Genomic DNA, 25,017 nt, shown 5'->3' with positions numbered 1-25,017 from the left:
AATAGTTCTAATAGTCTAAAATAGTTTTAAATGCTACTTTTATTTTTAAACCCTATTTTGCATTTTTTAGTGTGAATATTATCTGATGGTTACAGGAACAACAAGGCTTTTTCTTTTGAGAAAGTTCCTCTTTCTGGAGTGAACTGCCAAACGCCTTTTAGAGAGACCTTTTTTTAGCATACCAGAAGTTTGTTTCCACGCATTTTTAATATTCAAATAAACCAGAGCCAAACACTTCACACTAGATTTTATAACATAACACCTGAAACTTGGTGTGGATAACTTTTATCTTTGAGCTCAGGTTGAGTAGATTTCAGGGCAGTGAGGCACACAATAAAATGGTGGAACATTTATTTCAAAACTAAGGCAGCATAATTCAAGAATATTCCAGCGTACTGAGATATGACAGATGCCTCCATAACTCTCATGAAATACCACTGCTTTTGAGGTGGACTACATGAAAAGTTCTTACCTTTCTCTAATAGAAACAGAGAAGTCAACAGAGGCAAGTCATAGGGACAGCAGTTCAAGCGAGAGAAGTGACTAGAAGACCTACCTAAGAAGGTAATTGACCCAGATGATATTCTTCTCACTTGAGTTCTTGGCATTGACAGCTATGGTTGCACTAGACTGTATCCAGATATAACCTCCGTTCTTCTGCATCCAGCGGTAATACTTTGTTACACATTGACCCTTATTCAGCACTGGCGAGAAAATACAAACAAACCATAAGCAAGATATAGTGCATGGTAGGGTAGAACTGAGTGGTAAAATGAGCTTCATTTTACAAAATGCCACAAGTATAAGCACAAGATACTTGGTTTCCTTTAGGTTTAATGCCAGAGAGACGAGAAACAGGATCTGAAGTTCAATATAACTAGCTATATGTTTGCAAAAGCTTTTAAAGTATAATTTCACCTGCTTTGGGAAACTCTAGTGGAAGAAGAAAAGTAAAAAACCTACAAATCTCTATAGTTCACAAAATACTTATTGCTGTGTGGACATTTCCAATGCATTCAATGTCAAACTGTAAAAAAAGAAAAGGAAAAAAAAGAGGCAAATTTATATGTGATTTATTCATAGCTCCTAGGTAGACCTCTTTGAGATTCTGGATATTTGAAAGGTTTGGGAAGATACTCTACCCCTGCTGCTTTGATCATTTCTCCTTATTGCAGGCGATATCAACCACTGAACTTATACATCTGTTTCTTTGATCTTGTCAAACAGAATTTACAGTTCTCAGATGAACCAAATCTCCACTGGTCAGTGGGGGAAAAGTCTTTGGAGAATTTACTTTCTACCAGAGCAAAGTAAATCCACCAACAGACTGAGAAAGAGGCCTAAGGGAGGCAGAGAATGGCTTGGTTAGAGCCAAAGAGTGACAGCTCTCTCCAATGTTTGAAATATGCTAAGAAACAGAGAAAGAAATAAAAGCAATCAGTAATGTGAAACGGTGCTATTAAATGCTCCCAGCAAGAAGGTTTAAAAATACAGATGTTTAAAGTAATACTTCAGCCAAAATATTGCCAAGTTGAAACGAATTTGGTTTGTATCTGATTTTTCAGTGTCAGGGGAAGGGGATGAAATGCAAATCTTTCAGTGAAAGGGGGCAGCAGGGTTTTATAAAAATCCTAAACTACATAAAATCTAAGTACTGTTGTTATTGGAGCCCTTTCTCTTCCCTGCACTTCTCGCTACTCTCACAAAGCTTTGTGCACTAGAGGGCAGTGTGCATTCACATACACCTTCTGCTTTTGTCATGTCCTTGTCTCCGTCTGCTAAAATGAAAAACCTCTAACTGCTGTAATAAATTTGGCTAAATTAGCTGCTAAATGGTTATCTCAAGTAATATGTATTTGCATTAATCATCTTGCTCTAAACCAGAACAAGCCAGAGTCCTAAAGACGTAGTAAATTCATATTGTCCATTTAATTACGGCTAATAAGTGCTTCATATACAATAGTTTCATGAAGTACATTTTCTTTTTTTTTATTCTTTTTTTTTTTTTTTCTGTAGAGGGAAAAGAAAAAAGTCACTTTGGAAAAGAATAAGTATTTAAGGCAGTTAAAGTTCCTACCATAAATGTGACAAATGACACTTTGGAGCTTTCAAGTTAACCAAATGTCTATACCCCTAATTATACATATGAATGTATCTATATCTAAATCCATGTACAGCAGATATCTACAGAAAAATATAGGCAGCCAAAAACAAAGGCAGCCATACAAACGGTGATGTTTTCTTACCTTGGAGGAATCCTCCAATCCCCACTGCAATTTTTCAACTACTAAATAAAAAAATGCAAGTAAATAGTGCAATGTAAAGTGAATGTTAGGTTCAGCTCTTATATAAGCAAATATTTGTAATCTGGATCGTGTTGTTTTTCAGCAACCTGCAGTGAACTAGGTTTGTTTCTAGCAGATATCCATCTTTTGCTAAATTTTTACTTTTATATTCCAAACTTTAAATATTCTACTGTGATAATTCATTGGCTTCAAGACCTCATTATACAGCAGAATAAAGATAAAAAAGAACAACTGCCTACCCAGCATTTCTGTCAAACCACTTTAGAAAACAATCTCACATAAATTAGTCCAACTTTATCAGTTATGAAGAATACGGGAAGTATTGCTGTAAATTTTGATTATGGTAGACATTTCCATTTCAATAAAATAGGACATTCAAAATACTCTGCTTACAGCTGAGTGTAAAATTGATACACACACAAATGTGGAGTGATATTTTCTGTTTTCTGGAATCCCGACCATCCAGAGTTGTGTGCAGAAACTAGTAAAATCTATCTGTACTTGTATCTACTAAATATACAGTTGTTTTTCTTGGAACAGTTTTATCTGGGGAGTTTAACATGCTATACAAATGCCAAAGGACAACTGCCCACCTACACATTTGAAAGTCAAGGTACCAGGCGAGTCACTAGCCAGTGACCGAAGAGCACACTGCAGTTCTGCATAGTGATAGCTATAAGGACTCAGAATCTCCAGCTCTTTCGGTCATCCTAGACAAGTCCTTCAGCCTTCAATACCTTCTATATTGGCTGTTGCACCACTGGAAAAGTCTGTCATGACCTGAAACGAGCACTCATTTCAGAACTACGGAAAAGAGAAGGTGCTTGCTTTTTCAAGACTGAGAATTCAGTGCATCAGAGCTATATACAAACCATCTACACTTAGAATCTGGGCTCCCAAATTACTGTACATCCAAATAATGTAGGAAATACTGTATTAAAAATGAGCTTTCCATGAAGTTCATCTACCTGCAAATTCCCATTCTCTCTTTGGCCAGCTCAGATATATTACCAGATACACAGGATTTTCCTTCCTGCATCTGTCTAAAACACATTTCATATAAGATATTTGTGGACCAAGCTCTGAAGGAGGTCCCATAATTTAATATAAAAATTCTCTCTGTAAAGAGATTCTCTGGCAGTCCAGCTGTGCTGTGCTGCTAAATCTGGTTCTTATGTCCTTTGAGAGTGTACAAGGCACCCCTAAGTCAGTTCTGAAAGCTCATAGTATACCTTGGGAAGAAATTTCTCAATGTGATGAAAGAAAAACATGAAGAAAACTATAAATGCTTTCTAATTTACAGTATTTTTTACCTGCTGGCACGGCCAAACTGCAACTTAGAATTTAGATGAGAATTTTGAGAAAAAAGGCAATTAGAAGGACAAATCAGGGAGGAAAATCTATCTGGTTTGATAACTTAGAGGTGTTACTGAGTAAAGCCAAGCTTCATTTTGAGGATCTTCAGTTTGCAGATACAGATAATCCATTAATAAAGCTACTGATTTTGAGGAGAAATGAAAAAGAAATCATTAGGCTACCCTAAGCTTTGCTTGTGAAGTTATGTTTTGTAACTAGCAACAGACCACACATTTCAGTTTGGCATAAAGTTCTGAAAATGTAGTGCCTTGTAGACCACATCCTGAATATATTCAGACAAATCCTTCACTGAGCAATGCAAATAATTTTATATTCCTATTTGTATTATACCTGGAGTACCCAGTCTGGCAGACAATGCAGTACTGGGAAAAGTGAGACTTCTGACCACATTGTTGGGATGGGTCATGTGATTGAATTTACATGGGATTATGCAGGACTGGGTTATATAATTTTATATATGTATGTCTCTCTCTCTCTCTCTCTCTCTCTCTCTCTCTCTCTCTCCTCTCATCTCTCTCTCTCTCTCTCTCTCTCTCTCTCTCTCCCCTCTCTCTCTCTCTCTTTCTCTCTCTCTCTCTCTCTCCCCCTCCCTATCTATCTATCTACCTACCTATCTATCTAAACTCGTTAATCAAAGGGACTAACTGGGTGTTAGTGTTTTAAAACTGATGACCTTTATGTTAACTGCACAGATATATTCCCTAAAATGGTGGATGCTAAACTTGACTAAAATTTGCTGAAGTGTTACCTAGTTACTCAATTTGAGTTCAGTGGTTAGCATGCAAGAAGTACACAGTATGTCGTACTAAGGACTAAAAAAAAAAAAATCTCACTTATTTCTCAAAGTATATATTGCTGTGTACACAGTTCCCAACAGAGGGATTTCAGTTTTCCTTGGTAGCTTTGCGCACAGCAATAATCTTGTAGCCGTGGAATGAAGGAGGGGGGAAAAGAAGAAACAGTCAGTGTTTTTTGCAGGAACCTATTTCTGTTAAAAAATCAAAATAAATCAGTACAAGTTTGTCTTCAGAAATATGGTTACAAAAAGAAAAAGAACATAGTTTCTTCCTGTAAGGCTGTTCTGAGAAATCAAAGCCAAAGCTTCTAAATAGTGAGTTGTGTTTTAAAAGAAGGAAGTAGCTTAATTCAGTTTGAAGAGGAGATGAAGAAATTGTGTATCAAAAGCAGTCTTTTAGCAAAGTCTCTTACAAAAGGACATTTTACTCGTGTGCATATGCATTTAAAAGCTACACTATATTGCGTATTCAGGTAAGTATTGAGTAAATAGGAAATGATGAGATCATCTTACATATTCACACAGCTTCACAAAGAGGCTCTTTATAATTGGTGAAAATATTGAGGTTACATCTGCTGTGCTATTCACTCTTCTCCTTGAAATACCTTTATCAATGACTGGATGGTATTGATACTGAATTTCTTTCCTGATAAACTTATAAGAATATTTTCAATTTACTGCGTGTGGATGAAAATGCCATACTTAATACCACAGTCGGATACTTAGCTGCAGCCACAAGTACTCTTTCTACATTCACAAAACTGGCAGATGAAACATGAAAAGGAATACTGACTCTTTAATCTCCACTTCTCCACCTAAGGCCCAAGGCAAGCTGACAGGGTAACTTCGTTCTGGAAACAGAGGGATTTTTATTTTTTTAGTTCTGGATTACTTTTTCTTCTGCTTTTGAAAACTGTGGGCTATAGGGGAATGAACCTGGCATAGACTTAAAACAAGAACAAGTTTCTTTATCTGAAAAGTTACAGTCCTTGATGCTTACAGGAAGGTCATTTTCAAAACCCTCAGGAAAATAGCATCACAGTCAGAAAGAGTGCATTAAGTGCCTTATTTGCTTGTAACAGAGACAGTTTTCCATTTATAACAGCTCCAAGGATCAAGTGAGTCTTTGATGTTGTAAGGACTTTTCTATAGATTTTGCAATTAGTGAGATAGATGTTTTAAATAGTAGGTATCCACAAATTGGATTTTAGTAATGAAAAATATTTAGCAATGTTAAATGATGCTTGTTACTTAAACAGAATTAGGAGCTAGATGATATGAGACTTGTAGACATTTGGTGAGCAATTGTGTTCCATCTATATAATTCTCCACAAACACTTTGATTTCAGATCTGCTACACAGGATGGGGTGAGGAGGTGGGGATATAAGCCAGGACAGTGTGTAAATGCCCACTGGGCCAAAAGTATGGCCTTCACAGCAGATTACTTGGTCAAGAATATCATCTTTGCATCACAAGTCCCCGGGGCTCATACTTCTCTACCTCTCCTCACTGCATGCGCTTGCTTACCAGCCCCGTGTGACTTACTGTATCTCAACAGAGCTCTTTAAAGGAAAATAGAAAGATAGTAACTATTTAGAAAAAAAATACTAGTTCTGTGAGGCTTTAGAAAGCTGCATTTTACTCACAGTGTATGACAGGAGAAAGACCTGAGTAATGGACAGAGAATATCTTTTATTTAGGAGAGGGTAGAATGCAGTCTATTGTGTCAATACCACTGACTGAGATTTGGCTGCTACTGTGATATGAATATCAGACAGTAATAATTGCTGGTTTATAAACATAAATTAATCTTTTCCTAAGTCAAGGAGGAAATAGCAGATCAGGTTCATGAAGGAAAACTGTACCTTACTGATATTCAAACTCCCACATAACTTCTTCATTCACTTGGGATAATTCTTTTAAGTATATACAGTCACTCTAAAAATGCCTAGTATGGCTAATGATTCATTGTTTACTTCTGCAGTATGAAATACTGTTTAATCTTCCAGTATAGGAATGTTACATACATAAATACCTGCTAAATTAGACAAATTAAGTCTCAAAAATCCTGCAGAAGAAAATAAGGAGTCTCAATCAAGCATTTTGAAAAAACTGAAACCTTAAGAATCTTTAAAAAACAAGAAATATCTTTCCTGCCTCACTTTACAGAAAAGCAAATGTTAAATGTGGCCTGAGTCAAACTGTTAAAACATGTGCATTCATATTAGGATCGAAGTTTGTAACTTGCCAAGTGAGGAAAGTGAGGAAAGCCTTGCATGCTGCATGTCTAGCTAGGGAAGATAACCAAGTAAATTGTGAAAATAGTTTGGAAAAACATCTGTGGATTTTGTGACCTATCCTAATCCCTGGACATTGACACTCCAGCACTCTGAAATTTCCTAGCTTCTGCTAGACGTTCTACATTCATTTGATTACAAATTATGTCAGATAAAGATCAGGAAGATTTTTTTTTTTAAATCAATACTATGTTACCAGTTTATATGACATCAGTCCACAGCCACAATGCAAATTTATTAAAACCCAGCAAAACCACACAAAAAAGTATTTCCCACCACTAATGAACAATAATCATCTCCTACTTGAACAACAGAGACTCTTTTATTCCCCTCTTCTTTCACTATGGTTATAACATACCATTTGGCCATGGCCCATCATTTAAAATGACAATTTTATAATTATACGTAACCATCCTACCATTCTAGGTAGGATGTTTATTTCAAAACATTATGTAGGTATTGATCAAATGTAATGGCAGAATTATAATATATAATTTGATGTATCACTAGATGCATTATGCAATGGAAGCTTATGGCATGCATATGAGAAAACTTTTCAGTTGTTTCTATAGATGAAGTTGATGCAAATAAACTAACTATATAAGACAATTTTATGATGAAAAATGAACAGTAGATTTTTCTATCTAGGATTTTCTAGGTTTTCTTCTTTCTTTCTAAACTTTTTCTTTCCCTCATAATTTGTCTCTCTCCCCATGACTTCAATCCTGCCATAAAGTGATTTCCTTCTGCTAATATTGAAACGGTCATTTAGAACCCCAAGCCCACTTTGAACACCAACTTCAGACAGAACTTCCATTATCATTAATGAACTCTCTGTTCAAACCGTAGGGGAAAATGAAATCCCAGATCCAAATTATGCCCTTAGCTAGTAAAACTCAACATCAGAGGAGAAGTTTGGCCCTGCTTGCTCAAGAAACTTAAATCTGTCCTCCATCTCTCCACTAATATTACTGTCCATCATATGACAACCTGTGTAAGATTAATGACTTTAGAATATAACCCTTTCCATGCCAAACGTATCGGCAGACTATACATAACAATATCTCCTACAAATAGGAAAAGAGATGGAAGATTCACAGAAGCACATTGGCAGCAATAATAATTTTATTTTTTAATTACTTAGGCTAAAGATGGTCTTTTTCAAGGTACAGGGTCCCTCTGAACATGCTTTCATTTCTGGGGTAAGAGTCCCTCTTTAGGTGCTTGGGCTGAGTGAAATGAGTGATTTCCTCAGCCTAATCTCTAGACTAATCTCACAGCACATGGTGGCGTGGCACAACTGAATGTTCTAACACCCTCTAACCACCACAAATATTCATTACCATCTCACATCTAGCAGTAAATGACATTAGACATTTTTGAAGCATACTGTCCCTTTATACTAGATGACTTGTAAAAAGTAAAGAAAAGGAAACAAAAGAAATCTTTCCATCTTTCTCCACAAGCCTTAAAAAGATAGCTTAGCATTAACAACCCCCCCCAAAATACAACCTTCTAAAATAAAAACAAAAGAACTTCAGATCTCAGAAGCAATACTTAGCAGTCCATGGACATTCTGGACAAAGGCTTCAGGTGCTTGGCAGGGCATTTCCCAAAGCCCACTGAGCCAAAAGTGCCACAGCAGCATACTTTATAAGCTATCAGTCATCAAAACCAACCTGGACCCACCACTGGCCACATGACTTACAGATGGCAAAGCCAAAGGTGATTTATGCAGGTTCTTTCAAAGTGCTAATAAGACTTATTGCCACACTTTCACACATTTGATATATGCTACACAATTTACTAATACTAATTTCATATCCTTCCTGCTTTTAAAACTGTCTCCCTCAAAGATAGAGTTAACTGTCCAGACCTTTGAAAGGAAGAAGAAAAGCCCACAGCACAAACGTGTTTCTGAAGCCCTGGAAAGATCTGCAACAGTTTCATCATACCTTCACATGGTGACATTTTAGGATATTTAGGGGTAGCCTACTAAGCTACAAAATCCTTAATCCATCCTTAGATTTTCAATGGAACAACACACTTACTGATTTAGACTACAAGGTGATGGACAATTCTGGTCTCAGAATTGCTCTCTCTTGGAGCAAACCTCAGCAATGAAGGTAAAAAGTATGTGACTGAAGTAGTTTTTTCCTTCTTTTTTAAAATGGCATGCATATACATCCAGTAGCAAAAAGGCAGCACAGAACTAGTTTAGTGGATAAACTGAAGATGAAACTGCTGGAGGCGTATAATAAAATCCTTTATTCCCATGGCTTTGCAATTTAACATGTGCTTCTGCAATGTATCACAAGAATAATACCAAAGTATAGATTCATCTTTGGGGTCAGAAATTTTGAGCACAAAGAGACTTTAAAAAATAAAGAAAATTATTAATGGAGTAACTGGGAAACCAAGAGGTTATGAGCAGAAGCCAGAGCTCAATCTTCACTCTATAACCCTTTACTGCAGTAGCTGTACTTATACAGCTGGTATTACATACACTTTTAAAGCAAAAAATAGGAGAAGAGTGTAGTTGCAAATTTCAACTGACTATGAACTATGGAAGACTTACAATCAAAAGCCTACAAAGTGGAAATGTAAGTTTACTAAATCAGTATTGCATTAGATTTAATTTGAAGATGAAATAACATCAGGAATTAAGTTAAAGGGTTATTGATGCAAACTATATCTGAGGCCTCTTGCAAAATAACTGTATATATTGCTAAGCTACAGAAGGCAAAATTCTACAATTAGGTTCAGCAGCTAATGATTTAAATAGCTTAAAGATTTGGCTTTGTAGAGTTTTCTGGTTTGTTTACTATCCAAAAGATCTGATGCTTCTGGTAAAGTTGTATCTACTTTACATACAGAAAACATGTGTCCAAGAGCACAAAACCTGCCTGTGAAAAACTGAGGCACAAAATTTCACAAAGATTAGAAATTTATTGGGATTGCAAATGATATCTGAATATTTATACGGATAATTAGAACACCAAATATTACAATAGTAACAACCGTCCTCCACAAACAGAGAAGTAAGCAATGGTATAAATGCTCATCTTTCAAGGAATGAATCAGCCATGAGTTAATAGCGTATTACAGAGAAAACAAGGGTGCAAGGTGTGCATAATTGCATGCTGCAGAGTGTTTTTCCCCTTCTTTAAAGTACCTTTGGCTTTGGTCCTTTTAGTACCTTCGACTTTGGTCAGAATGCAGACAAAGAAATAAAGCTAGACAGACCAACATCTTGGATAACCCAAAAAAGCATTTGTGGGAGCAGATGCAACATTTGCAGGATTTCAGGGCATGGCTAAAAAACAAGACATGTACTCATGCTTGGATAGGTGCACATCTCTTTAAGATTCATTAGGACTGAAAAACGAACACTAGACATGTGCTAAAACCAAAGTCCATGATCCTTTTCCTCCTTGTATGAATAAAAAATGTTTTCTTTACATGCTTCCATTTCTTCCAGTTTGTTATCTCCTGTTCCCTCATCTTGCTCTATCATCACTGTTTCTAGTCAAAAGGACTTAAGGACGCCAGTGTCCAACAGAAATTTTTGCTGACCCATACTACAGACAGAGAGAAAGACTGTGCAGGCAGTCAGATCAGCACTTCTGCAATACTTCGAAAACAACATACACTAGGCTGTCATCAGGATGCTGGGAGGACTTTGTTTAAGAAATAGCTAAACCCCTGACATTCTATCAGCCTAATTTAGAATCAATCTTGCTTTTTAGTGATGATAATAAACTTGTACAAACACGAGATTCATTTGTATATTTTAGCATTTTATTTCAGTTCCAGAATGTAAAACCTGACATTGGAATCAGTTTGATTTTTTTGGTTATTGAAGATATTAAGCACTACAAGAGCATTGAAATTTCGATCTGATTAGGATAAAAATTCCTCAGGATCAAAACACTTCTTTTTTTCCCCCTACAGTTTTACTAATTGTGAGCTACTTGACATTGCAGAGTTATTCCACAGCATGATAGCAAAATATGTGAAGTATTTTACTGTTAGAAATTATCAACTCATTCTATTTGTTTTTCATGTGTTTGAGGTTATTAAGAGAATAAAAAATTATAACTCATGTGCATAAGTTAAAAGGGTTAGTTCAACTACAGCTGGTAGGCTAAACCACTAAGCAATATTTTGTATAGCAATATAATTTTTCTACTGAACATACATAAAAGAAATCATGAATATATAACTGATTTAAAAGCAGACTGAGGGGATAATATTACTTGAAAAATAGGGGAGCCATTAAAAAGGTGAATGTGGAATAGTTGATTTTCGGAAAGACTGGATTATTCTAACCACTGGAAACCAGATAAAGTAGATCAGAGGGATTGCTACCAAACATACTCATCAGAGACCTTTGCTTTATGGGAAATGAACTGCCCTGGCTCACTGTTCCTGAGGAATTGTATTTCTTATAGCTGTAAATCAAATCCTGAAGAAAGAGGATGATATTTTCTAAGCAATAGCTGAGGACAACAGTATCTTTTTTTGTCAGTGCAAGGTTTCTGAATTTAGACCTCAATTAGTATTCCAAAATGAAAAAGCACATATTTTATACCAATACCAATTGGTATATACTGGTGACAGTGTTCTTACAAGCAATATATTAATTTTGAGATGGTGCCATATTATCCTATATTTGCCTAAAAATATGTATATGGTTGTCTTCAGAGGTCTTGACTTCTATCCTTTCTTGCTGCTTTCTTAATGACCTTAATTGAACAGTAACATCAAGTACTTGGTGTTCAATGAAGACCATTACATTTTTCCAATTAAATGGAAGATGTATACTCCAATGGCATATGACATCCACTCATTTTAACATGAAATGTACTCCTTAAAAAGGCCTGTTACAGACCCCTGAATGCTAACAGTGTCAACAAAAGGGAAGCACATATACACACTATTGTACTCCAGAGAGCAGCATCAATTGACCTTGCTGAGTTCTACAGACAGTGCTAAGACCTGATACAACAATAATTTTATTAGTCTGCTTGATTTCTGATATTTATTTGACATCAAATGTAGCCTGCTAGCTTTAAGATCAGAGATATTTGTCATTGATATTTGTCAGGGATATTGAAGTCATTGGAGCAAGGGCAGTTCTACTCATGCAGGGACTCGTGGCTTGGTGAAAGTGTATGAAATGCCCTATGTTTGACACAATTTAGTCCTGCAATGCTTCTATGCAGAGGTAAGTAAATAGAGAGGATCCTACAACTTTCCCCATTGTTACAAGTGATAAAGTAGAACAAGGAGCATGAGGAGTCCTTCTAGGATGTTAGTTCTAGATGCATAACATTAATGCATGAAACATAAAACATTCAATTTTAACTCTTTCACACCATACATCCTAATAAAGACCTCTGTTACACAGAGCGAGGGTTAGAGACTGTATCTGAGCCAGGGTACAGCCAGACCTGTAATTTTTGAGGGTTTGGATTCAAACACAAGTTGTTGCGTCTTAGCCAGTTTCTGTGTGTTAGTTGAGCCAATGGGTGGTCCATGGTGCTGGTTGGTGTACTGGCTGTTAGAAGAGAGAACATTTTAACTATAATCTCTGTGAGAGAGACTTGATTTATGGTAAGTGATATCTGTCATGATTCTACCAGCAATTTATTTGACAGTGAAGATGAACAAACGAGAAGTTTCCTAAACTTCTGAAACCACGAAGCATTATAAAATGAGAAACAGATTGATAAGGTAGAATTGTAACACCAAAAAATTGGTGGAGAGATTTGTGAAAAAGCATGATCATTCAAAGTTTAAATGAAACAAGATAGAAAAAACAGCCATAAACTTTTTATCTCTATTTGGAAAAAACTGATGTTTCAATAGCTTGTGGTATCATGCCACATATGTTGGTATAAATGCAGGCATACATACAGTTAGAGTATGAATGTTGTTTTATTAATTCACAAGAGCATATAACTAACATAAATCTTGACCCCACTGAACATAATGGAATTTTTCACCCAGGTCAGAATTTTAGTCCATAAAAAATTGCTTTTTTAGGGCATAATCCCCATGTACGTTGAAGCTAATGAAAGCTTTTCCACTGACCATATCTGCTCTTTCATTAGGGCAGTAGTTCCCTTACAAAAGACTGCTATAGTCTTGCAGACCTTCTTCACCATTATACTTGTTATGGTCGCATTCCTGAAACTGCTTTTGTCTTCTTTTATCTGAGATAGATTTAACAAGGCCTGTTTTTCAAAGTTTCTAATGGGCTGCTATGATCCGAAGCCATCAACAGCCTTCTTGATTTTTTTCTCTGCAATTTTGTGCAACATTTTCTTCTTTGCTTGTTTTCCTCTTTGATGTCTTTGAATATCCTGGATGAGACAGCAGGATGTAGTGGTCTTACTTTTTCCTTATTTTTTTATGATATGTTGTCAGTGAATAGGCAGAGTAGCAGTTTTATTTGTGTTTATTTTTACCTTTAAATCTACCATTGCAATTTGGATTTCTTCTTGTTTTAATAATTAAAAATTATTTCATCCCTGGTAAAAATGAACCAAGATGTTTAGTTGCATTCTGCAGTCCTCCATCAAACACACCCTTTACAGTCTGCTGCTCTCCCAAGTCCTGCTTCTGTTTTCCACTAGTGCTTCCTAACCATTACTTTAGTTTCCAGTTCCTCTTTAAAATATTGAATAATATTGCTTTTTTTTTTGTTTGTTTGTTTTTTTTCCATTGTGATCTCAAGCAATTATTTCCTGTATTGTACTGCAAGTATCTCATGCTGTCTGTTTCAAGGAACTGTGGTTCTGCTGAGTTTTACCTTGTACAGCCAGTTTGCGAATTTTAGCTCTAATTTTAATTTTTACTAGACCAGGAGAATTTTCTCTTTCTAGTTTGGTTTGAACTTGATTTTTTAGGATTGACAAGTTGATATGAAGTGTTTTGGGGTTTTAGGATTTCTTTCTTTTAGTTTTTAGACACTGTCTTTTAAATGCTAGAAAATTGAACACCTCTCTGGGCAAAGATATGAACAACTTCAGCTTTTGCAGGATTATAGTGGGCAGGTGTACTTCCTCAGTTATTTGCAAGACTAATTTAAACTTGAAGGTCTTTCATACCGAGCATGAGTTTCAACATGAAAAGACAAATGCAAAGTCCTGTATCTGAGATGGACTGACTCCTTGCAATGTTACAGGCTCAGAACTGACTGGCTGGGTTGTTGCTTTGTGGAAAGGGACAAGGGTGTCCTGGTGAACAGTATACTAAAAGCATGAATGAGCAGGGCTGTACTAAAAAGTGTATAGCCAGAAGAACACAGAAAGTCATTATCCCCCTTTACTCTTTAGATTGCATCTGGAATCTAATTTTAGGCTCCTACCATAGGAAATATAGTGATAAACTTCAGAAAGTTCAGTAGAGGTCTGCCAAGATACCCAGGGGCTGGTGTACTTGCCCTGTGAGGAATGGCTGTGGAACCAGGCTTGTTCAGCCTGAAGAAGAGGTGACTTCAACAGAACCCAGCAGCATACCTGCAAGAAGGCTACTGCAAAGATGGAGCCATGAGCTGCACAATCAAAACAGGGAAGTTCCAGCTGGATAGAATGAAAAAACCCCACTGTGAAGATAACCCCTATTAAGATATTGCAACAGGAAACTCAGAGAAGTTGTGGAAAGTCTGACCTTAGGGTTTTTCAACATCAATGAGAAAGTGATAAAAATTTGCTTTGAATCAGTGTTGATCCACTTTTGAGCATGAGGTGGGACTAGATATTACCCCAGAGTTCCTTCCAACCTAGATGATTGTATGAACATCTTGTTCCTATAAACCAAGAGAACAACTACACATAAAGGATGTAACTAGCCTTGTCTATTCAAAAAAAGATTAGCCAATGAAGAATAATTATGCTATAGCCATACAGCCAAGTTTGGAACTCCACTGTACTGGATGTTCAGTGGGAGAAAGTCCTTGTGTTTACAAAGCTTGCAATTCAATCAGCTAAACTGGACACAGAGAGCATGAACACAGTAAGGTGAAGTGATTTTTTAGAAGTCATTCCTGTCTCCAGGGCCTCTTGATTCTTAGTCCAGTGCTTATACACTGGGCCACACTGCACTCATACTGTCTACATAGATCTCCAATTTTTCTGAAGATGAATGTTTCATAAAGCATATTCTATTTCAGAGAGAAGTGGTCATTCAGAAGATTAAGGTCTTTTTCAAATGGGATGCTCATCTATGCCAGGTGATATGTTAAGTCTGAGTCATAAATATCTTTTATTTCCTTGGTCAGATAGTGCAGTGGAAGTGCAACTTGTCATTTTTGACTTCAAGCTTCAAGAGCACCAAGTAAGTTTTTGAATTTGTTCCTTCATTTCTCAGCAATATTAAATGCTCCAAATGTAAATGATGCCAAATTACTTTGTTTATCCTTTTGGATAGTTGATTTTATTTTTTTCCTGCAGAAATATATCTAATCTGACCTTCTTATGCTGATTGAACTTTACCTTCTAGAAACTTCAGGGACTATTTGAAAGCTTTACAGAGCTTGATACTGCTGTTAGCTGCCATATGTTATCACAGAAGCTGTCCTTGTTCTCCTGCTTTCTGGTTGCAGTTACCCTCCTATCTTCCTTTGCAGATCAAGCAAGGTAATTTGAGACTGAACACTTTATACTGCCTTCTATTGGAGTCATATGGTTTTGTAAAATCTAATTAAAAGTGCCTGCACTTGGGCTGCTGCACTTTTATTAGGAAATGCTAGTGGGACATGGTGCAGGGGGAGCAGAGTTGTTCAAATCTGTGGCTCTGAATTTAAGAAGCAGTTTGCAGATAGTCTTCTACATTAAGAAAAACACCAAAGTCAATCATAAACACAGTCAGTCACTAAAACTTCCAAAGAATTATCTGGCTTCACTGCAGGCGCAGATAAATTAGAGATTATGGGCATAAGTCTTTTTTCGCACCAGGGTAAATCAGGAGCCCTATCACTGAAGTCAACAGATCTCAACAAGAAAAGAATTAGGCCCTATGGCTTTTAATAAGAAGAATACAAAGAGCTTAATTACAAGGAATCGAACTGAACCTCTCTTCCCCCATACAGAGACATTGCGTATGTTCTCTGGTAAAGTTTGTCTCATAACATTTTTGTACTTCTGTTATTCTTATCCTAATCAGATACTACCTGTATCAGGGACTTAGACGCTATAAGGATGAGGGCCATTTAGATGTTAACACATAGGGTGGTTAAAGCACTAGTAGAGCTGTAGCTTGTTTCTGTATTGAAAAACGTGGTGAAATCCCAATTTTGCTGCAGTTTTTGTCCCCCATGTTATGACTCAGAAAAAAAACTTCAGAGGAGGAGTTCATTTTCTGTGCCAGGGAGAGAGTTTCTCACCTAAGCAATCCTCTCTGAAGGATTAAAATCATGTACAGCATGTGTAAATTAACAGCTGATAGAAACTCTGGTAATACAAATATAATGCTTTATTTCCACATACATGAATGATCATATATGTCTATAGAAAGACTTGAAAGTAAATAATAAAAAAAGTTATATTTGAGCCATCCTCTGTGAAAACCTATGACAAAAAAGCAGGTGCAAGATGAAGACACCAGTTGTGGAATATAAATAATAGTTCAGGAACAATCAAGTGTTGTACCAGATTATTTTGACAAAAATGGAAGTACTTACAGTCTAAGTGACTATGTCTGATGCCTTCCACATCTTCAGCATGAATGAAATGGTAACATCTCTTTCCTACAATATCTACAGGGGTCAGATCCATGTAATCACTAATCCTAAAAAGGAAAAAGAATATACGGTCTATAATTCAAGAAGGAAAAAACCAAAAGAACTGTCAAATGACTCAGAAAGTGAAATCTGCTAAAACGTTTTTTCACTACTAAAGTCATTTGAATGGAATATCTCTACAAACGAGACACAGCCTTAAAAGGAAAAAAAAAAAGAAAGTTTTTTTTTAAAGAAACCTGGAAATTATTTTATCCATTTAAATAAGTGGAAAATTAAATTCTAGTACATATTGTCCCAGTAGCATAACACCAAGAAAATATAATTCCATGAAATTATAAAGCATTAGCAGCAATCCAAAATCCTCATTAAAAGACTAAGATGATTCAAGGTTACATAATAAAGTAGAAACATGTTATGTTTATACCAAATGATTAGAGACACATTTCATTTCAACAGATTGGTCTTCTATTGGGTATATTCATGAAAAAGCTCTTCAACCATTTCTTGGCACCAAGTCCAGACTGATTTTTCAAGGGATATAATTTAAATGCTGAGACACACAGATGCCTCAGGGTGTTATCTTTTTTAGTCTAATTCATTTGGGAGCTTAGCTTTCACTCTGGGCCCTTTCAACTGGGACTTTGTTGTTTATTGCACATAGAAACTTCAAAATCTATTCTGCAGACCTTTGTGTGCGTGTCTGTGTGCTTGTGTCAGTGTGGGTGTGTAAACTTGTATCATGGACTGTCAAGGTGTCAATGTCCTTAAATGTAATACAGAGATTATAAAGAAAACAGGAAAATCTTTTGCTCACACAATCATTTAAAAGTATGTCTGTTTTTTAGACATAGAATAATTTTTTTAGGGTTTGAAATAATCTGCAATGATTGGGGTCGAGCCCACTTTTCAATTTTGAGACATAATTGTCATTCATTTACAGGAGCTGTAAAGACCACTAAACATTTTGATATAACAAGATAGCTACTGGAGTGTGATCCTGGGGGACGCCTAAAGCAGAAGCCGAACTGTGTGGGTCTGAGGGGCTTGCAGCAGGCAGAGGGGGTGAACACAGCCACTGATGCATTGATTAGCAGAGTTGTGTTTGTCTGAAGCAGGGTGAATGCATAGACTGTAAAGAGCGAAGGACAATACCACAGCAGCACTGGTGATTTGAACCCAGTTGAAAATAACCCCAAACAACAAACATGAAAAACTTCACAGGTCATGCAGGTGGAATCAAATTTGCTTGTAAATTTGTCAAATCAAGTTTAGCACAAAACACAACAACCTTCTCTCACTTTCATGACAGCGTGTTGAAGGATGTGCACCTTCAAACAACTGCCTAGTAGTTACAGCACTTAACCAAATATGGGATAGCTATATGGGGATATCTGTCTAACGTTTATCACAAACTACAGTTGAAAAGCACCTCTTCTACCTTCTTGTGGAGGACACAATTCACAAGGATAAAGACAAATCTGAAACTCTGTCAGTGGGATTCCCTATCTCTCCTGCTGAGTTCCTCCACTTTGGTTGCACAGTGAATTATTTGCTGGGAAGAAAAAGGACCTGGGGTCTCTGCCCAGTGATAAGAAACCCCAGCAGAAGGAAGGGAGCCTGAGATTTAAACATTCCTGTCCCCTCTATATTATCTTTTTATACTGAACTAAGTGTATAAACAGTCCATGGTGCAGGAACTAGAACTCTGGTCTCTCCTCTCATGTCTACACTCACCTCACCGGCACACTTTGCTGTCTCTTCTCTGGCCCAAGAACTGAGTGTTTTCTAGCTGGAGGTGGCTCTGCTTCAAGATAGTGGAACAGGCTCTCCAGGGAAGTGATCACTGCACCAAGCCTGTCTGAGTTCAAGAACTGTTTGTGCTCTCAGGCACATGGTGTGATTCTTCCACCACCTGCATAGGGCCAGGAGGTGGACTCGATGATCCTGATGGGTCCCTTCCAACTCAGCATATTCCATGATAAGATCAGGGAAAGGAAATCTCACCCTGCCAGCCTAGTAGAAAGAGGCAATCTCCAGGCAGGCCACTGCCCTGTGGTGTTCCCAGGCTGTGAGTGCTACAGCTCACAGGACTAATACAAAAGATGATCATTCCGCTTCCTCTCTGGTAAATTTGACTCAACTGGATTTTATTTCTCTGCAGTAGCCTGTTCGTGTAAAGTCTTCACAGATAAAAATTAGCAAACATTGTAAGGCAACTGTGGAAGCAGATTCACAACCCCTTAAGTTTAAGGTTATGCCAGGGCAGGTTTAGATTAGATACTAGGAAAAGTATTTCCACCAGTAGAGTTATCACGCATTGGAATGAACGGGCTTCCCAGGGAAGTGGTTGAGTCACTGGCCCTGGAGGTATTTAAAAAATGTGTATATGTGGCACTTAGGGACATGGTTTAGTGGTGAACCTGGCAGGGCTTGATTTATAGTTCGACTTGAGGATCTTAAAGGTCTTTTCCAACCTAAATTGGTCTGTGATTATATAATTTTAAGGAAAAGATGTTTCAGACAGACATATGAAAGACATAGGATTTTTTTTTAAATGAAAAATGTGGAAGAAGAAAGAGAGAGAATGTCCACATATAAGTGATGTTCAATGGTAAGCAATGACATCAAAAACAGAAGCAAAAGAAATTACATCAAATAGAACACTTATGCTTATATGACAGGTACTAAAGATGGAAAAGAAATAATTTACATGGATAAAGTAAAATAAATATGGTATATCTTGGAGCACTTGTTAGGAGATAGATCTTGTGGCACCCACGTCCTGTGACAAAATAAAGTAATAGGTTGATGAGTAAGAACCTGGTTTTACTGAATACACGGACCTCATCCCGTAAAACATAAGCACAGGCTTATGTTTGAGCAGATCAGTGGTTCTACTGACTAACAGGACTGATAACATGATTGAAATTTAAAGGTAGGTATACGGTACAGCGCTTTGCTGAATGAGAAACAGACTGTGCACTCATTTGTAGACCTGTAGACTGTTTCTGCAAGTCTGAAGGAACTACTTACAACCACTATATGGCTAACAAGCTAAACCTCTTCCATGTGATTATTTTTTCTTTTGAGCATATAGTAGCAGATATGGCTATAGCAGTTCCCATTAAACTGGACTATCAGCTATCTCCACATGGTCTCCAATCCTTAGCAGTTGACTCTGAAAACACAGTAGCGTCTTTATTTTGCTTTTAATTGTTTATCACCATGTGACATGATTTGTCCTCTGCAGGTGCTTTTTGCACTCCATTGACTATTTCAGACAAGATGGTAAAGCTTAGATGACATGAATCCTAAAAGAGACATAGATTAATATGCCGCATTTTAGGCAACAAAATTTTGCATCTATATTTTACACTCTCGAAGCAATATATTAATTGTTAGAAATAGCCAGTGTAGATCTTATCTCAAAGGGAAGCTAACTTGACCAGTTTGTGCTCTGAGTCCAGGATTCTAAAGTAGATCTCTTCATTCAGAGAAAAGTAACAAGATGCACCCAAAGACCTGACTAATGTCGCTCCTGCTCACTGCTGTTGCAAGCAGTCAACCACTTGGAAAACTAGGAGTACTATTGATCTCACCCCTGCTGATCCAATGGTCCACTGTGAGCATTCATTTCAGTTAAGTGGCATGGCTTCTGCTCCATACTCCCTGCAGCTGCCAGTAACTCCCCATTGCTCCATAAATAGTGCTTACAGCTTGCCCAGCATGAATCCATTTTTCTCTGTTTTCATCAATGTTGTGCTTGCTTTACTGTGGCACCACAAAGAATCTCCTGGCTGCCTGCAAGGGCCAGGAGTCGAGCCCATATATTCATGATGGGATACTTATCTCCTTTTCTATAGTCCCAGAAGAGAGATCCCAACTTCCCTGACTCAGAGAATGGCCTTGGCAAACGCCCAGATAATTAATCTGACAGCTTCAATCAGCTGTTCAGTTAATTCCTTCCCATCTTCTGTTTTTTTTCCATTCTCCCAGTTTTTAGAGTCATATTCTGCTTTGCACCTGCTATGAAATCCAAGTCCTGTCAGTCTTATTCTATTTTTCATCACTGGAAATCCCACTGCGTCTATGAGCTCACATTCACCTCCCAGCACTGGCGAAAGTGTTTCTACTATTTGAAAATATTTTTATGAACTATTTCAACAGTGACATCAGTGACCTAAAGCGAAACTATTGCAACATAAATTCAAGTACCATCATATGCATTCTACATTAGCATATGAGATAAAATCTATCACAAACAAGGCAAAGTTGTTTTATAATGTTGCCTTTAACAAATGAAAAACATTAATAAGCTCAACACTTTATTGCTGGTTTACCACAGTTTACCACATGATATCAGCCTTTTCTATGTGATTACCAATCAGTGTACCTAATCTGAGGCATTTAACAGTTTTCAGTGATGCCTTTCTCGGGCACTTGAAAGTTTATTGCTACATGAATGTAAAGGGAAGGTTTGAGAAAAATGTTTAATTAAAAAAACCCCAACAATTTAGGGCTGATAAAAATGCCAAACGGACAGCAGAAAAAGCATAAATCTTTCTAGCTTGGCCTAAAAATTCATATCATACTTGACCTGATAGGATAGTGCATTTTTCACATCCATCTGATTCCTGGCTTTTTTATGGAGGTTGCCAATGAAGGTAACACTAAGTGCAGGCGATTTTGTTAAAAGGAAATAGATAGATACCAGCAACTCATTTCACAGAGGCCTTCAAAAAACTCTGAAGTGGTAGTAGCTTTCCATTACTACCTAGGTAGGTTACAGTGAAATCAAAGACTAAGGCAAAAGTTTTCCTCTAGATCCTACTCCTAATTCCTAGAGCCAGCTGCCAGATTATACAGAAGCTGGATTCTCACTGGATAGACTCACAGGCAAAAAGCCAAAACTTTAATGCTGTTATCCACTTTCTCTGTAACCTTGTGCAATCCACTTTCCATGGAGCAGTTTTTCCAAGCTTAAAAATGAGAATAATATATTCACTTTTAGATAATGCTTTGGAAGTTTAGATGAAGTGTTCTCTCTAACAGTCAAGTAATATTGTAGCAGTTCAGCAATGTGACAACCTCATAACTGAAACGGAAGATTATTTTAAATTGTTTAAGACTCTGATTCAACAAAACATTTGGGTTTATCCTTTTTTATAAAAGTTTATATTGATGTGCTATCCTGATCATAGGTATTCCATTATGATTGAGCAATTATGATTGCTCATATCAGAAAGCTTCCACTCAATTTATAATATGCCATGGTTGCTGTAATAATCCTGTTTGTTCCACTGATAAGTCCCCTTGACAAAATTTCTTTTGGCTACATTACCTTCCTACTTCCTTTCCAGCTTTTCTGCGCTACCTCAGATTTCCAACTTTATTACTTATCTCTTCCCTCTTATGTATCTTCACTTCTGCTCTAAATACCCATTCCCTGGATTTTATTTTTATTTTTCAGGGCCATGAGGCCTTAATGGTCTTGACCAGCCTCCCTCCCCTGCCCTTCACACACCCAGAACTCCATGTCAGCCCTCTGGGGCTTCTCCCCACCCCAGCCCAGACCCCCATGTCAGCCCCCAGGGCTGTCAGCCCCTGCCAGTCTCCAGCTGCTCATAGCCCTGCCCATTCATGTGTTCTACTGACCAGATCCCAGCCCATGCCACTGCCTGTCCCCAGGGAGGTGTCCAATGCCTGGGGCTGGGGGCTGTCCCTGTGCCCCCCCTCAGCTTTTAGGATGGTGGGATGGGCCCTGGCTGTCAGGTCCTGCTCTGACAGACCACCATGGGGAGCTCCTGATACTACAAACATCCAGTCCCCAGTGAGCAGACAGCTGAATTTAAATACTATCTTTCACCTTCTGAGATCACTTGTCGCTTTCACATCGAACGTGGCCCCCCCTCAACCAACTCTTCATCACCTGTTTCCATTTCACTGCTGTCTTTCCCACTATGCCCTTAACCAATTTTATTCTACAGTTTTCCCACCTCTAACTGCAACAGATCCCACCTCTCTAGCCTACTATCTAGGCCATCTGTGCTTCTGTTCCATTAAACGCTGAGCATGATGTGCTGTAATCTGCAAATTAGTTCAAAAACGGAAAACTTTAAAACTTCAGACAGAAAAACTTGTGGAGGGGAGGATGGGAGAGCATAAGGACAGGCATACAGGTCAGACTAACGTCTGTCTAGTCCCAAGTCTTGACTCTGAGAGGGACAGGGAAAGATTGTAAAAACCAGGAAAAGCTTAGAGGAATCCTTCCTGGTCTATCTTCCCTTATTCCAGCAAGATATCCTGCAAATTAAGGTTTTTAATTTATTTTATCCTCTTAGAATGTAATGAAAATGAAGGTGGTGATGATGAGAGTGAATTCAGCGCTCTCATACAATACCAGGATGACATTGCAGGAGTCACAAATTTCGAAACTTCTTGCCAAGCCCATGGAACAAAGAATACAGACAGCAAAAATAAAAAAAAAGGAGCTAAAAGCTGTACCTATTTTCACAGTAAATGATATTGAGGTCCATATTCACACGAGTGACAAACATGTGGCAGTCAATCCTGACTTCATTAATTGTAGGAGGTGGCAAAGCATGAGCAACGACAACAAGTCCCATGATTTGGCTGGGTACTGTCCGACCGTGTGATAGTGATACTCTCAGACGTAATCGGCCTGTTATATGAATCACCTGCAAAATAAAAATAATAGAAAATACCCGGTGAATTCTGAATGCAATTTTGACATCAGTTTCTTTACTATTCCCTAAAGATCACTTGACACAACCTAAAATCATACTAAGTAGTACCAGTATTAGTGTTAAGCTTATTAATATTTGCTGTCAACATACCCTGTCTCTCCTAGTGGCAAAAAGAAGAACATAACAGGCAAATACTTCACATTCATCAAATAAAAACCTAGGAATTTCTGTGGTATTGATTTTTGCTGTATGATTCTTACAGAAAGAAAGAAGATAACAGAGTAGAAACTCAACAAGAGAGGGAGTGTGATAAAACTGAAACTAGGAAGTTGGAAATTAATAAAATAATAATTTCATAACATTTGGGAATTGAATATGAGACAGAAATATCAGCAGTTTTGAATTTTTTTCAGAATGGATTTAATTGAATTGCTAGTCACCTACACTATGGAGACACTGTTCACTGCCTTAAATTTCTTCTTTGTGGTTGGCAATTTGAGGAGCAACAGCCTGTAAGTGATCTATGAGCTCAGCTGCAGGATGGTCTTCTTGCATCCACAGCAAAGGTTTTAAAGGGCTGGCAGACGTGTAATGACTTTGACTAGTATGTATGTATGTATGGAGAGCTCCAGGGGTGGTAGTTTCTTTCATATTCACAAGATAATGCCTGAAGATGCCTGGGAGATCTGATTGTATCCCTAAGAATTTCACCCTTATTCCAAGAACACTGCCTGGAATGGAGTAAATCGAAACTCTGGAAAAAGAATAATCCACCACTTCCAGTTACACTCTTTCATGAGTTCTGTGGATAAATAGAGGGGTTGTTTTGTCCAGTAAAAGAATATAATTACAACATATTGAAATGAAAATGGAAACTGCAGTTCCTGTACTCATGGATAAGAAAGCTATAAGAAGTGACGGTTGCAGGGTCTCCCAGATTTTCACCCTGTTGTTTTATGAGAAGGCTTCCAGGAGATGAAGGCCACTTTCACTGTCATCCCAGACTCACTACCCAGAGGTCAACAGAGATGTTGGTTGATATCAGGGGCACTGGAGAAGGTGACAGAAATGGGATGTAGCTATAACTGCACTGATACTCATCTCACAAAGATAGCAGACAAACTCTTTGCTTCTGATCTGAGATTGATTGTTATTACAAAGTGAGAGAGAAGAAAATTTTTCATTTACAAGACTGCAAATCACAAAATGCATCCAAATTCAAATCTAATTCATGCTAGCAGATCTGTGATCTAAGCCTTAAAGTTTGTTCCTTTTTTTTTAACCTATACCATCAAAATATCTCCTTTCACCATTATTTTACATTTTGATCTTAGCCAGTGTGGTGAATCTGAATGAGGAAAGTGATTAGCTGCTCTGTTTGTCCATTTCAGTTGCAGGTTTCTGACCACCTATGTTTGAAGTAATTATGCCTAAATTCAGACTTAATGCACCTTCCAAGGGCAAACTATCCTATGAATATTTGAAAAAGTTCCTAAAGGCAAGGATGCAAAAACACCATTTCAAACTTACTTTAATTTTTCTTAAGACTTCATTAACTAATGAAGAAATAGATAAAAGAAACAGGATTAACTTCACAGGAGGGGCAGCAATAGTATATTTTGCTCCTTCTAGCTAGGCTTCCATATACATCTGCTTTTTATCATTATCTGTCTCTTTTTATCATGCAATTTCAACTTACTGCAAAACTCAAATCTGTAAATGCTTGCAAAAATGCTGATGGATAACTAGTAAAAATGTGAAAAATTATCTTATAGGGAACAT

General features: G+C 37.4%; 1 protein-coding gene across 2 annotated transcripts in view; it reads right to left on the bottom strand.

Moving 5' to 3' along the window:
* NPAS3 (neuronal PAS domain protein 3) overlaps nucleotides 1-25,017 on the bottom strand; it is a 607,971-nt gene that overhangs the window by 9,619 nt on the left and 573,335 nt on the right. For both annotated transcript variants that reach the window (XM_018082872.2, XM_029964290.1), the window contains 3 exons: nucleotides 23,033-23,226; nucleotides 16,469-16,575; nucleotides 557-704 (listed from right to left, as the gene is read on the bottom strand). In XM_018082872.2, the coding sequence (XP_017938361.1) occupies nucleotides 557-704; nucleotides 16,469-16,575; nucleotides 23,033-23,226 (449 nt within the window). The remainder of the gene's footprint in view (nucleotides 1-556; nucleotides 705-16,468; nucleotides 16,576-23,032; nucleotides 23,227-25,017) is intronic.

This window comes from Manacus vitellinus, unplaced genomic scaffold (assembly GCF_001715985.3).
Source record: "Manacus vitellinus isolate BGI_N305 unplaced genomic scaffold, ASM171598v3 scaffold_6_pilon, whole genome shotgun sequence".
NCBI classification, from domain to species: domain Eukaryota; kingdom Metazoa; phylum Chordata; class Aves; order Passeriformes; family Pipridae; genus Manacus; species Manacus vitellinus.
The sequence above is the reverse complement of the archived record's forward strand: the minus strand, read 5'-3'. Positions and strand labels throughout refer to the sequence as shown.